Source organism: Varroa destructor, unplaced genomic scaffold, assembly GCF_002443255.2.
Source record: "Varroa destructor unplaced genomic scaffold, Vdes_3.0 BEIS01000001.1, whole genome shotgun sequence".
NCBI classification, from domain to species: Eukaryota; Metazoa; Arthropoda; class Arachnida; order Mesostigmata; family Varroidae; genus Varroa; species Varroa destructor.
Window position 1 is genome coordinate 31,450,171 of NW_019211454.1, and position 14,441 is coordinate 31,464,611.

Below are 14,441 nucleotides of genomic sequence, written 5' to 3' on the forward strand. Positions count from 1 at the left end.
GACACGATCGGCACTTGAGTAGCCATGATATTACTAAGCATGCAACTGATTTGAAGAAAGCTGGCTACAAAGAAACGCTCGACGTTTGGGTGCCACACGAATTAAACTTAAAAAGGATCGTGCCTGGAAAAGCAGCTAATATGGACCTTTGTTGTCGACAATGGAGAACATTGCAGCAAGCCATTTAAAATGATTGTCCGGAACTAGTAAGCAAATAAGACGCTGTCTTCCACGTCGACTGCCCGATGCTGATTAAATTAGAAATACAAATGCTTAAATATGTGGGATATTACCAAGGTCGCTAAAGGCGACCAACGTATTGAGAACAAATTATAGCTCAAAGGCGCGCAGTTTGAATCGTTCAATAGCAGTGCAGATAAATTGTAATAGAAGATCATTAATGAAACCGTCAATTGCCTATTACACAAATAGAAGAAAGGAAACGCTATCTTGTTTTTGCCTTCCGCGTTGGCTCAGTCGGCTATACTTGTATCTACGCATTTGCAGCTACTTTAAAAAAGGAAACAAAATTTTGTCTTCTCAATGGATACCATACTGCGAAGCCAAACTACGCTTGTTATTTACTGCACTTGTACCTATATTGAGGCTCTCAACGAAGTGTTACTCTATTTTGAAGTGTCTTTTCGCAGCACGATATTATTTTATCAATGTGAAGCTCAAGTGAAGGCCAACACGACAAACCATTCAATCATTATCAGCAATGCTTGTAGCTTGTTTGCTTAATTAATGAATTTGTTTAAGTTTTGCTATTTTAAGCTGCCTCGGGCAAAAAACCAATATATATATATATATATATATATATATATATCATTAATTTCGTTGCAATAAGTCGTGCGGATGAAATTTGTTACGGTTTATCGCAATTTATAATACGACTTACGTTAGAGTATAAAGGTCATTCTGGTATAATTAATTACTCGATATCTAACAGCTATGGAGCTGTTGTTCCAATCATTGAAACAATTCATAATACTGCTTTATGTTTTCTAGGGCTTGTCATAAAATAGGCTTATCATAAAATCTGTCGACGATATATAGGCAAATATCATACGAAATAGGCACCCCTATAACTAAAAAGGCAGGCCACAGTCTCATACATCAAAACTGAATCAATTCGAGAGTTAGATCTACAATATTTGTTAACACAAACCTTTTAATTATGCTATCTTTTAATAACGGCTAGCTGCGTTACTTTGACCAAAGGGCGGTATCAGCTCATCTGAACACCATGTACTTGACATTGATTTCTTTACTAACAACGATTTTGATCACTACTTTATAACGATATTCAGTACACCACTGCCCTTTCTGCTCTAGTGGGCCAATTGCTCTCTGTTTAATCATAATAACTAATAAGCCCATTTAAATCTAAATGGGCTTATAATATAAATAAAAAAAACCGTAGTTTCGCTTAGATAAGTAGGGCGTCATTTTTGTCCATTGTATTCAACAACCAGACCGGCATTCTAACGGCACACCCAGGCCGCACTTGTCATGCGGTCCGAATATGTTGGCTTGGCGAAACAACAAGCTCGTTATATAATAGCTAGCGTGGGAACTCTGAAATTGAGGCATGGCGTCGGCCGTCGCTATGCAGCCGAGTGAAGGTTCGTTGTTTTCTTTCATGGAAGTCGAAGCTTTTTTCAGCTTTGCTAGAATAGACATGTCCTCAGGCTAGGGGGTCACTGCATTTCTATGGATACTTCCTCGTCAAGTCAGTTTCTTCTTCTTTTCAGTTTCTGCGAGCCCATGAGGTTTCGTTAGAAATGGCTGTTTTTGTAGGATACATAAACCTCTCTAGTGCCACTGGTGCCTTGTCTTATCTAAGTAGCGGCCTTCATCCTGCCTAGGGGCAGTTCTGCTAATAAATGAGGAATATCTACTGCTCTAAGGGAACCTGAGATACGAAACGTTTTTGTAGATTCTTGATTTGCTAGTTACTGGTCGCAACGGGAAGCTTGAAGCGAAAATTTTTCAAAAGCAGCACCGTGACGAATTAATACAAATGGGTTGTTATTGTGCTATGAAAAGTGTGAATTTTGTGTTTTGCGTTTTTTTTTTTTTTTTTTTCGCACGAGCAAAACTTACGAGAAACAAGTGTGCCAGGGTAAGGGCTTTGTGGAAGATGCAAGTGTGTACTCTGCAGCACTTTAGGTAGAATACAGTTAGGCATCAGTCTACATAATAAGCGGTATTTATTTTCACTGTGACCAGTGATCTGCTGTAGTAATGCAATAGGCAATGGCTGTAATATATGTAAATATATTTGGCGAACAAAAGCATAGTAAGAGCAGTTAACACTGTCTCTGATACGTCAGCTGTCTTATTCAGAGCCGAGTGATTAGAAAAAGGAAATCTAATAAAAGAGATTCACATTGCTGAACTAGGCGGCCATATTGTGATCTCTCAAACGAATACCGCAATAATATTACAGAGAGAAAACAAAATAAGAATAACGAAAAGCAGAATTGAACCTTTCGAGCGGTTGAATTGTCGACCACGCCATTTTACCTGGCTTGGGACGTTAGGTAAGCAAAATTCGTCATCGCTCATAAATAAGTTCGTTCTCCCTTTTTTGTTCTCGTATTGATACAATATGGAGATTGATATCGAAACACCTCACACTTATGCCGTTCTCTGAGAATAAGTTTTTTTTTCTTTTTTCGAAAATAATGCATTATAGTTATTTCAACTTCACTATATCGTCGATAGCCTAATTTCCTACACAGAATCCAACGAAGATTAAGTGGCGCTACAACTCGACGTTAAGCAGAAGCTAATAAAAGCCTATTCTTATTCATTAATTGCTTACTTGGCGATTTTGCGGAAGTAGATGCCCGTGTCCGTCGTGGTAAGCCGACGTCCATCGATCACCCTGGCCTGTTTCCACCAACGATCCGAATTGGACAGACTCATCAAATCGCCCGCTCCTTTGGAGTCGCCAAACTTCGCGAAAGTTTTGAACATATCGGCAAAATCCTCGCTAGAAGCCTCCTCAGGCTCAGGACTTTCGGAGGGGCTCACCAGCTAGAAATGTAACGTGCTAGTTACTTCTCTCGAAATTTAGCCATGACGAAAAGCATTGAGTAAAGAGGAAAATGAATCTGACTAGAATTGGATGCCGTTTACCACACGCAAATGAAAAACATGTTGCTTTATTTAACGTCTATTGTACTCGTCGATTACCAGAAATTGTAATGTCTCCAATGACCGAAACATTGGCCAAAAATCAGCGTTTGTCACTGGTTTAGAGGAATGACAGGCACTTACAACAATGCACGCCCAGTGTGGTCGAAATTTACGTACGCTCTAAGATACCTTCTTTTTCCCTTATTTTTCTCGCTTAGTTCCTAACATTTGATTTGTTTAATGTGCTAAAATCATTTAAGTTTACGGATATCCGAATTTAAAAATTCTATTATTATTATTATTATTGTAATTTTGCTAGGTTTTTGTTAGTACGAGGTCACGATGACTGCTTTCGTGTGCGTCATACAATTTTTATCATAAGCCAAATGCGTAACATTGTGTCACGCAGCCTAAATGTCGCACAGCATGCTGACACGATGGAGGTGTCTCATCAATTCATCCAAGAATAGGGTATCTACGAGTCGCGTATCTAAAATGACACTATACAACAATGGCATCTATACATATTATCAGCCGAAGTGAAACGGCAGAAAAAAGAAGTTTGTCGGAGCGGTCAGCCACTTACCGGGGCTACCCGTGATTTAGTATATCTCTAGCAATAAGAAGACCCTACTGAGCTCCTTGCGAAGACAGACGTTTTATTCTGTTGTTTGCCCCCCCTTTGTTTCGTTTCCACATCCCGCTAACTCTGGAAGAAAAGAACGCTTGCTTCTAGCGGGCAGAATACCGAAAACTGATACACTAGGCTTCACTTGTCTTCAGTGCTCCCATTTCCTTACGATTGAATGGACAAGCGAACCTGTTCAGCATCCACGCACTCTTGCGTGTAGACAATCCCCTATACATCACTACATGCAGTAATTAACGTGTTATACTGTGAGGATCTCGCGTGGATCATGCGTCACATGCATTGCGTCGCGTGCCATGCAGTCATTTCTAACGCTGTTCACTCTCACTTTTCTGGTGCCTATTGGTAGCCCTTATTGATGTCGGTGGTTGTTCCTAAATACGTACATACGCAGACACGTATGTACAAAGCATCCTTTTTTCTCTCTGCCTCATATACACACTACCCGCAATACTCGCTCAATTTGTCCGCTAATAACACGGTACAGCAGGCCGATGATCTACGATTCGATCGTCGGCTCTTTTGGCGTGGCCATCTTCATCGCAGAGTAGCGTTGCTTGACGTCGGCTAATGATCAGCCTCATTGAAGTATCTTAGTTTGGCGATCTTAGGGGTGGTTTGTGAAAGTGTAGCACAAATATAGCGACATACTCGCATCACGGAATCAATTTGCTGGGCGATATGATTTGAGGCAATATGAAGCTAGTGCGTACGAATAAAACATACCGAATAGAGAAACAAACACACAAAGCCTATATGGTGCACAAAGTAGAGTTAGGTGAAATAGAAAAAACAAATGTTTTGATCGTTAACAAACGGACACACATTAGGTTAACTGACCTGATTGGTCCCCGTTCTGTTCCACGCATTAGAATGGCCCTGATTGGACGCGTTTAAATCAGCGGTTTGAAACTGATTATTAAATAAATGAACACTTGAAAGTATTGGAAGGTACGGCCACACCCTCGTACAACACGTACATTTTGTACATGTACATGCATATGCGTAATTAGAAGATTACTGGCAGAAATAGTAATACATCAACATGTTTGGATGGAGATTAATACAATCTACATAGTGCATATAGGGTGCAAAATTAAATTTTACTTAGATAAGGTTATAAAATTACAAAGTAGAAAGCACTACAGGGCGCACGCTCAACTTACGAACAGTCGCTTGAATTCAGCTAGTTCCTCGCGAACGATGTTCGAAATATCTTCGATCAGCCGTCCTTCCATTAACAGTAAGTGTTCTTCAAGGCTTAGCAGCCCACTGGCGTCAAGTTCCGCCGCGTATTTTCCATCGTCGTTGTCCTTGGTCAATCCGACATCGGATTTTTTCAGAGCGGACTTGGTCGCCAACTCGAGGAAGGTTTTTGAGTAGAAACGTTCCTCGTCATGTTTGTCTTTACCGATCTCGTCCTTATCCTTCTCTTCGCTCTCGGACTGCGACTTATCCGACGCGTCGTCACCTTCGTGGTCCGAAACCTGATCACCATCATCACGGTTCTTATCCTCGTACAGGTAATCTCCGCCCTCACCTTTAACAAGCATGTTTGAGTTGAACAGAAAAATGAGGAACACTTCTTTTTCAATGGCCGCCTGAAACCTCTGCCACCACGACGACTGGTCGGGCATTGCGCCTGATTACAGGACTCCTCGTGGTGCTGGCTTTTTGCATGTAGTAAAAAGAGTAGATTTTTAGGAGACGTTACTCTGTGCTATGCGGACAGATATGTCGACAAATGATGGGATACTGAATGTGTGCCTGTCTGAACTTGACGGCAGGATGGTAATAAGGCATTTGAGGTGGCAGTGGGCATATGCTAAAGGAAATGATTGACTGCTAGTCATCAGTATCGGTTGTTTTCTTGGTTGATGGGTTAGTAATGGTGATACTCACGTTTTGAGGTGCCTATTCCTCCCTGTTCGTCCTGATCAGAGCTTTCCTCGACAACGATGGAGGGATTATCCTTCCACTGATTTGAGGGCCGCTTCTTGATCTTTACGCGTCTGGGTGCATCCTCCATGACGAGCATCATGTGGCGTTGGCCCCTTTTGCCGACCTCGACGTAACGGTGACGCGTCGACTTGCGCATGCTGGTTAGTTGGTAGGAAGGCTGCTTGCCTCCCTGCCTTTCTTTCTTCCGTTGTTTCTTTCGCCTACCTTTACCTTACCGCCACCCAGCGATTGCTACCTGACCAACGACCGCTTAGCGCTCGCCGGCCACCCTTTCTCGCTTGCGAGCGCCTCCTCAACCACGGCCGAAGCAGCAGGAGGAATGGCGGTGGTGATAGTACAGGCAAACTAACAGGAGTTACAGTAAATATTGAAGACGGCAAAGACGACGACGATGCGCGAAAAGGCGAGTCAATACAAGTCGCGTTGACGTAATTTGTTGCGGCAGCCGCCGGCCGGCCGGCCGGCCTGCTCACGAGCGGCGGGTGGAACCAAAGATGGCGCTGAACGCGTCGCAGGTTCTGCAATGCACTTGAAACAACTAGAATAATAATTGTGTAAGGTCTATCAGCAAGGCCGTTGTAATGAACGTCGCCGAATTGAGCGTTGGGCGCTGGTCGACCTCACCTATGTACTATCATTATGTACTTCAAGCGTGGCGGTAGCCTACCGCATTATACTGTAGTTGATAAACAGACACCGACCGATTCGACCAACAAGAAGCTAACGAAAACTACCTAACGAAACGGTATAGGAAAACATTTTCTTCTACCTGTTTTTATTAGCCGGACCTTCAAGTGATGCCTGCTACCGTCTGTATGTATACGCAAGACTACATGCAGGACGAGCAATGTTTTAAGCCGAACCTGCGACAGAACGAACAATTCTATTCACAAACCGACCTGATGCGTATTGGCCATATAAAAAAACATGACGAATTGATTAGCTCGTGGGTTGCGCACCTGCTGTATTTAGCAGCACGACAAAGCACGTAGCGGCAAGCGAACATATCGCTTAAAAGTTTAGTGCTACTGCCGCAAATGCTAAATGGAAAATAGTTGGCCTTGCGCAAAATAATATAGGATAGACAATGGGCGATAGGTGACTGAGCAGCTTCGTCAGCTAACGCCGCTGTCTGTCGATAGTAATTATGGATTGTCGCGGTTTCAATGCACGACTAGTGACTAGCTTCGAAAAGGAGCTCTCCGGTGGATAAGTAAATACCTCCAAACTGGGTTACATAATCAATGATCGAAATTTCGACTACAAGGATACTACTATGAATCGCATTATCCTATAATTCACACGATGAAAGCCGAGGATTATGCTGCATCAATCGTCATTGCGTGAAAATTATGATGACTAAATAACGGTAGTTCGATGGGCAAAAAACCTAATTCGTTAAAGAATGATTAAACAATCATATTTCATTGCTCTTCCAACAGTAATATTTGGAATATTACAAATATTCAGATATTTAAAAAAATTATCCAAAAAGAAAACAGTCAAAATTTTGCTTAAATAAAAGACTATAATGAATGATGCGTCAGCTGAATTACCGCCCATCAGCTAAAGCATTTCACGTATGGTAGCCACTTATTGTAGACACCCCTGTCGACTTCATTGAATACGTTCTTTCTCTCTTTTAGTTGCGTACTTAAAAAATAAGTATCAGTTGACGTTTTGAAGAAATGTCTCTTCACAATTTAATTAAGAGTAAAAATATCCTATCTATAACGTTATTATGATTACTATATAAATACGATTTATATATAATCAAGATCTATTATTAGTCCTGACTGAACATATATTTATTGCAGGCTTTTGGAAAAGCAATAGCACCCAGTTATGATAATAATCTCTATTTCCGCCAAAAACGCTTACACTCAGTTGCTCTGATACTGTTCTCTGCTGTTATAGCAGATGGTACGATGAATAATTTACAAATAGATCCACGGCTTGATTTGGAGTGTTAAGTATTCCATGTAACATAAGCATACAAACTAGTGCGCCCAATAGTTAATTTCATTTAACCTATGTGACGTACATGCCTTCGATAAATGCACCTCAGTTGGCGGGATGTGTCGTTCTCATAGTGAATTCCGTTTCTGATTTATGCCTGTCTATTCGATGCTGGCCAAAGGCTGACCGACTTGGTTTGCGTACGTGGTAACACGTACGACCCACCAACAGACCCCGTTTTCTGCCCCCGAAGATAAAACACCCTAATAATACAACTAAAAATAATAAAAAGAAATATCTCTGACGTCTACCACCTTCTCAAAGGGTGAAAAAACAACATATGACTGACTTTTTTTTTTTTCAATTCAGTGTTGAGACGTACCGAAACAGGGATTTCGCTACAAGATACGCTAAATAACGTACCGTTGGACAAACATACCCCGTATAGCTTGCTTGAGCTAACTTCCTTTTACTGTGACTGCTTTTGCCTGTACATGATTCTCGACGACAACGATAGTGCAGTACTAAGGGGTAATGGACCGACGCAGGCAATGTCAAGGGCCTTTTTCTCCGTAGGTGAATATTGGGCAAATATTTACCACTCTGTTCCGTACTGGTATGCTAACTATTATTAGTTAGGCCAAATAAAACAAGCCCTCAAATACTGGAAATGTAGATACCCGAAATTGATACAACTTTACGATTGGCCTTCAAGGTCATTTGCGCGGTGCCTTACGACGACGTAGCGAACCCTGCACGCACCTTGCTTTCTCGATATTTCCGGTGTATCGATGCTCGAATTCAGCGTTTGATAGTGGTGACCAAGCATACAGAACGGAGACAGTACGTCACTGAATGAGCGAGCTTAGCGTACTTTCTAGAAGATGTATTCAAGTTGAAACAGCATCTTAGCAATGTTGTTGCCTTTATGCATTAGAAGGCTTCCCACGAAAATATACGTGTATGAATTTCAGAAAGAGAAAAAAATTTACCCGGATAGCGGACTGATAGACGCCATTTTGTAGATATAAACAGATTAAGCTTGCGTTCAGTTTTATTTATTACGTAAAAACTCTAGCCGAAAGCCTTTGCTAAGTATAGGCTATTTGAAGACAAAAGAAAAACTACATCTGATATACATCACGTATTGTTTAGTTCAAATTATGGCTTCAAACTCGGTTATCTAGACCACAATTGAGCTTCATAAGAACAATCCTCATTACTATATAACGCATTATTGATATACTCGACTATGAGTTTAAGTGTAATATCAGCCATAGATAGAGAGGAGCCCGTTGGATGGCCTGTGTCTGTAGAGGGTAGCAAGAATCTCGAAATTTCTATAAAAAACAGTTCTACCTATTTTATCTATTGAAGAAGTACACAGTACTCATAATATCAGTCAATACAACGTAACGATGTCTCGTTTATTGTACGTTCCAGATGTACACTGTGATAATATATTTAGCGACAGTAGATGGGCCTGGCCCAAGTTAGCAGACCCACTGAGTTTCTCACGCATGTCTCACGGAGAATAAAATGCCACCGGCCCAAAATATCAGACAAACACCAAGTTCATACCTTATTGGCGCAAGCAAACGGTAGAGTTGAAACACGTCAGGTTACAACACCGTTATTATGAATTCGTTTAAAATATAATTCCAGCCTTAGGATCTACGTATTAGGAGGTCACATCAGTTACGGCCATTTTGATCTACTACTTCCCTTTACTAAGGTGTCGCCTATATATCCAGCCTTACATACGGCTGGAAAATTTGTTCGCGCTCTACAGGTGCGTCATCATCGTTTTATTCGGGTTACAAATTTCAACAATAACTTCGACAATTTGAAAAAGTATGTCAACCGATAAGAAGCATCACTTATAGCGTTTTTTTTTTTCTCATTGTTAACCTATGTTAAGAAGCTACCGAAAGTGCTTGCAATAAGTTAACGTATAAAATGACCGCATCATAACTAATTATACTATTCGAAAATTGATTTGGCAAATTCAAAAACTCTATTCTCGATCTAAAGCACGCTGTTCTCCGGCGTTTTTGATTTCAGGAAGGATCGCCTTGCATGATGGTGGATCACTGATAGATAGGACACTATTTATGATTATAAACTTACAGGCACGGTACATGTATACTGGTAAGATGCTGGCTACGGAGTTTCGTTACAAAAACAAAAAGTTAAGGTGGGAATTTAACTTCTCTTTCACCCAGTATACCATCTCTAGAGCCCAAAACCGAACAGGAACATCGACATATAATCCGGACAACGATACGCTAGACTCGGTATTGAAACACGGTTTTTGCACTAAATCAACTTGTTAGACAAAGCTAAGCAACGACTTCTGGTCGAACAAACAAAGAGTTTTCGACTATCGAGAATGAGAAGCAGTAAAATAAGAAAAAAAAAACATAATATTACCGCTTTATATTCTAATTTTAATCTGTCCAGGCGGCACTTTAGCTCCCATAACAATGATGATTAAAGCGTTCCCCTAACTTTAAGCCGTTCATAAAAATTGTATTTAATGTTGGTAGCAGAATAGTACAGCAGCGCACGGTTAAGGCTTATTTTCGTAAAGGGTATATTATTGAAAGGCGAAGTTGGCTCAATCACACTTTGGACGCACGTATCCAGTTTGTAGCAAACATAAAAAAGAAAATAGCTCTCGATGAAGTATAGATCAGAGTTCGCTCATACTATTTTAGCATGTGATTTGGAATTCATTATAACATCTGTGCTAGAATGTTCAGGCTCCGGGACTGGCCCAGTGTTATGCCAAGCGTCACGCATCTCGTACGAAATTAGCGACACAAACCTAACGTGTTTTATACATGTTACATCTTTAAATGTTGAAAATTTAGGCCTGGTATGTCGGTTCTAATATCCGAAATTTACTGAACGAATCTGAGAAGACTGCTATTCACCTCATACCACTATTCCGTTATATGACGAAGTGCTCTGGTTAGATTATTAAAAAGTTACAAGTTACAGAGATTACATTTTTTGCGTTTGTTGGAAAAATAAGAGAGCAGGTATTGATATTTGGTAATATTGATAAGGCATAAATATATAAATAAATAATGGACCGCCACCATTCCAAGACAGCGCAGAAACATTTAATGAATGGCAAAATACATCAAACCGTGTACAAACAATTGCTATACCATAAGGGCTAGACCTACCACAGTATAATTAGTACATTAAAACACACGAACTTGTCCAATAAATTTTCGATCCATGATTCGGTCCCCTCTACCCTATACATCTAGGGGTATGTCACGCTCACATCGTTTCCTCCTGCTGGAGAGGATCTAAGATCGAGTACACTATCTAGAGTCCCTCCTAAAATTTCTACCGTACACGTGTAGGCGACCGCGTCGATCTAACATGTTCTGAAGTTTCTCAAAAGTTGCCATGTTTATCGAAAGGTGAATGAAGCAATATTAATTACGTTAGTCAACGTCATAGTCGTTTCAAAAGGAAGCGGAGAAGGCCAAAATTTATTTGTTTCCAGTGTCGTATCCCTTTGCACGTTCTTACATCTGTCTGTGAGCGATGATAGACGCGATATACGTCCTCTCATTTTCTGTTTATTAAGTAACGGTACTATTTGCATAAAATAGAAGACTCACATAGTGGCCCTTGAAACGTTCTACTCGGTGGGCGGCAGGCCTTTATCCACTTGCGTGGCCCGTCCTTATTCCTATCTCGTTCATTGGGCAAATGATATATGATGCAATAGAATTCGCTACCATTTCAAAGATAACCCGCTGACCGTAAACGACAGCATAGAATTGAACGGATGTGATTTTGAAACAATGGCACGCAACAGTGCTGGGGTCATTTTTTAGCTAGCTCTCTTTTGCAACGGCCACAGATGAGATCAAAGCGATAGCTATACACAGCCGATAGCAGAATCTGGTTAAAAAGTCAGCGACGAAACCCTCGAATTTCGGCTGATTTCGAGGCAGTCGGTATAGTGCGCAATGGTTCTGCTTGTGTCCGTGATTTTGACGAATGCTTTGATTTTGTGCCGTGGCTTTAAGGGACTGATTTGCAAAGTTTCGAAATAGAAAACAACCAAGAAGAACCGTCTTTGAATAGTGGCGCATTGCCTCACGTTAGCTCGAAGATTGAGTTAACGTCCGGAACTTTGTTTTCATCAATTAAGCCGGAAAACAACATCTTTCAATTAGCTCTGATTTAAATTCACTTAGAGTAGAGAGTGCAGGCTACACTGAACTCCACGCTTTCCACAATAGAAACATCAGTCGTTGGGAATTTTCAAAAATAGAACCCCTTCTCAATATAAAACGACAATCCACAACCTTTCGTACGTTGTTCGCTATCATATAGTTGCATGTCGAAAAAGTATCTAACTTTTTAAAGTTATCTAAACTTTAATTCAGAGCGACAGTTAAATCACATATCTCTAGTATCAGAAGTTGCGTCGGGTCGGCGTTGGTGTAATTTTAATACTGAGATCTGGCGTTAGTAGCCCTGCCCTTGCCAAATAACTAAACCATTAAATAGTCTAAATGTACCAGTCGAAGAAAACTGGCGGCAAAAAGGAAGCTTCGGCGTAAGACGAATTTATGCAAAAAAAATATACATATTTTTTCCCCCCATTTGCTAAACTCTCAGACACGCAATGAAAGTTCTGAAGCGGTTGATTACAGCTGATGACGAGTGGACCGTATGCAATAATAAGAATGTGAGAAAAAAAAAAAATTATATGGTGTGTAATCCAGACTGACGCCAAAGAAGATGGTGCTATGTATAGCGGAACTGGAAGAGCTGGTGCTACCTGGCAAAGCGATCGATTCAGATCTTCAGTGTCAGCGACTAAAAAGATGATAACAAATAGTGAATAAATTCGATCGGGTGTAGTGAAGAGAAGAGTGGCGTCGCTTTCCACATCAACAGTATCAGACCACATACACCTTTCGTTATATGGCAGAAATAGACGCACTTACAGGGGAAATTTTAATATATGTGTCCGCATAACCCACAGCTTGCGCCATAGAACTACCATCTGCTTCGGTCTTCATAGAACTCCTTTAATGGCGTTAATTTGGCTTCACAAAGGGGATACAAAAATCATTTGTCACGATTTTTAGCCCAAAGACCATAAAAGTCTTACGGTAATTATCGTGAATAGCGAAATGACAAAAGGCAATCGCTCGAAATGGTGTATATTTAGCTTAATTGTAATTTGAAAACATAAACAATGTCTGCTTCGATTTGGCAAATGCTTGAAACTTTATTGACTCCTGAGTAATACACGGCAGTCCCTGTGCCTAATTGCCCGCAGTAAGTTCAACTTAATAGTTAATGCCAGCCTTTCTAGTCAATACTAGTAATTTTTGGGCTATTATTTTGTGCAAAATGCTCTCATTTTCATTTCCAAATTAGTGAACTTTTGTTTTTTTCCATGGTTTTCAGCTCAGTTGAAAGTTTACCGATCTTAAACTCTGGTTCACAGAAGATATCAACATGAACTGCAGAACTCATATAGTACAGTCTCATTGTATACGTTTCAGTCTGCCATCCTGTATTCCTGCTGGTCGTTCATGCTTAAACAAATCATGAGAGAATTGGTGAACTCCTTAGTAAACGATTAACATGATTCCGTTGCCAACTATGCAGATACGGGCCAGTTTCTAGACATTTCTCATTCTCGAAGTGCACTTATGTTTCTGTCCTTCACTATGTCCTTTTTACAACTTCCGTTTTGGCGGATCTTGTCGTTTGAAAGATGTCTTTTTACTCATGCTTCCATCGTATGTACGTAATGAACTTCGTCTATATATATATATACGTTGTAAATTTAAGTCCAAGCATGAGCTATTTGCAGAGACGAGATGTATTCGTAGGGAAACAAATCTGTAGGCACGCAGCTATGCAAAAGGGCTATATGTATGTATGTATGCCCTTCTGAAGCTTCCATATTGAACTATACTAGTCTAAAGATAAAGCGCACATAGGCATAAAGCGTACTTAGATGTAATCCCTATGAAATTACAAACCAAGATATTTTGATGAACTTATCTATTCCAACAGCAGTACATACCCAAGCGGTTTTCGCGTAAGCAGAAAACGAATGAATAGGTCGCATCAATAAGTTTTGTGTACGGATCGCAAAAAATGTCATACGAAAACGATTATCGTTCGTAAAAACTCAAAATACTTAGAAGATAGTAAAGGCACGTCCAAGTATAGGATAGCAATCAAAGAGCGGTGACACGAAACAGACCAAGCGAGTGGAGGCTACAAGAGACGAAAGCACATGACTACAGGAAGATATTTTCCTATAAACCTGTTTGAAGGTGGCTTTAATGACGAGTGGCAGTAATTAGCATGAACATGCTTAGGGAAAGATTCATTTTGGTGTCTACGCCTGATCTGCATAACTCATTACAGTGCCACCCAATTGCGCAGCTATTTAAACACCGTACGATTTTATTAATACATAGTTGTGGGCCAATAATAATAATAAGTGATATGATAAATTATTATTTTTGTGATGGTTGCAAAAGCTGCTACTGTAACTAATCTATATCTTTAGCAGTAACTGAAAGGTTTTGTCTCCTAACTAGTATCCGTTATTATTTCAAGTAGGGCCATCAAAGACTCTGTTCAATATAGACGGGCGCAAGCAAGCCGTTAAGTATAAATCTGGTGTTATAAACACGAATTCTGCTAC

The 14,441-nt window shown here is 40.4% G+C and overlaps 1 protein-coding gene across 9 annotated transcripts in view; it reads right to left on the reverse strand.

Annotated features, from left to right (window-relative positions):
• Positions 1-14,441, reverse strand: part of LOC111243547 (uncharacterized) — a 48,196-nt gene that overhangs the window by 24,652 nt on the left and 9,103 nt on the right. For 6 of the 9 annotated variants that reach the window (XR_015319810.1, XR_015319809.1, XM_022789300.2 and 3 more), the window contains exons 2-4: positions 5,702-6,299; positions 4,966-5,339; positions 2,834-3,048 (exon numbers count right to left, since the gene is read on the reverse strand). Coding sequence is in view for 7 of the 9 variants with exons in the window: in XM_022789300.2 (XP_022645035.1) it covers positions 2,834-3,048; positions 4,966-5,339; positions 5,702-5,897 (785 nt within the window). In the remaining 2 variants the exon portion in view is untranslated. The remainder of the gene's footprint in view (positions 1-2,833; positions 3,049-4,965; positions 5,340-5,701; positions 6,300-14,441) is intronic. The other 3 variants (XM_022789303.2, XM_086978411.1, XM_086978412.1) reach the window with 1 other exon arrangement.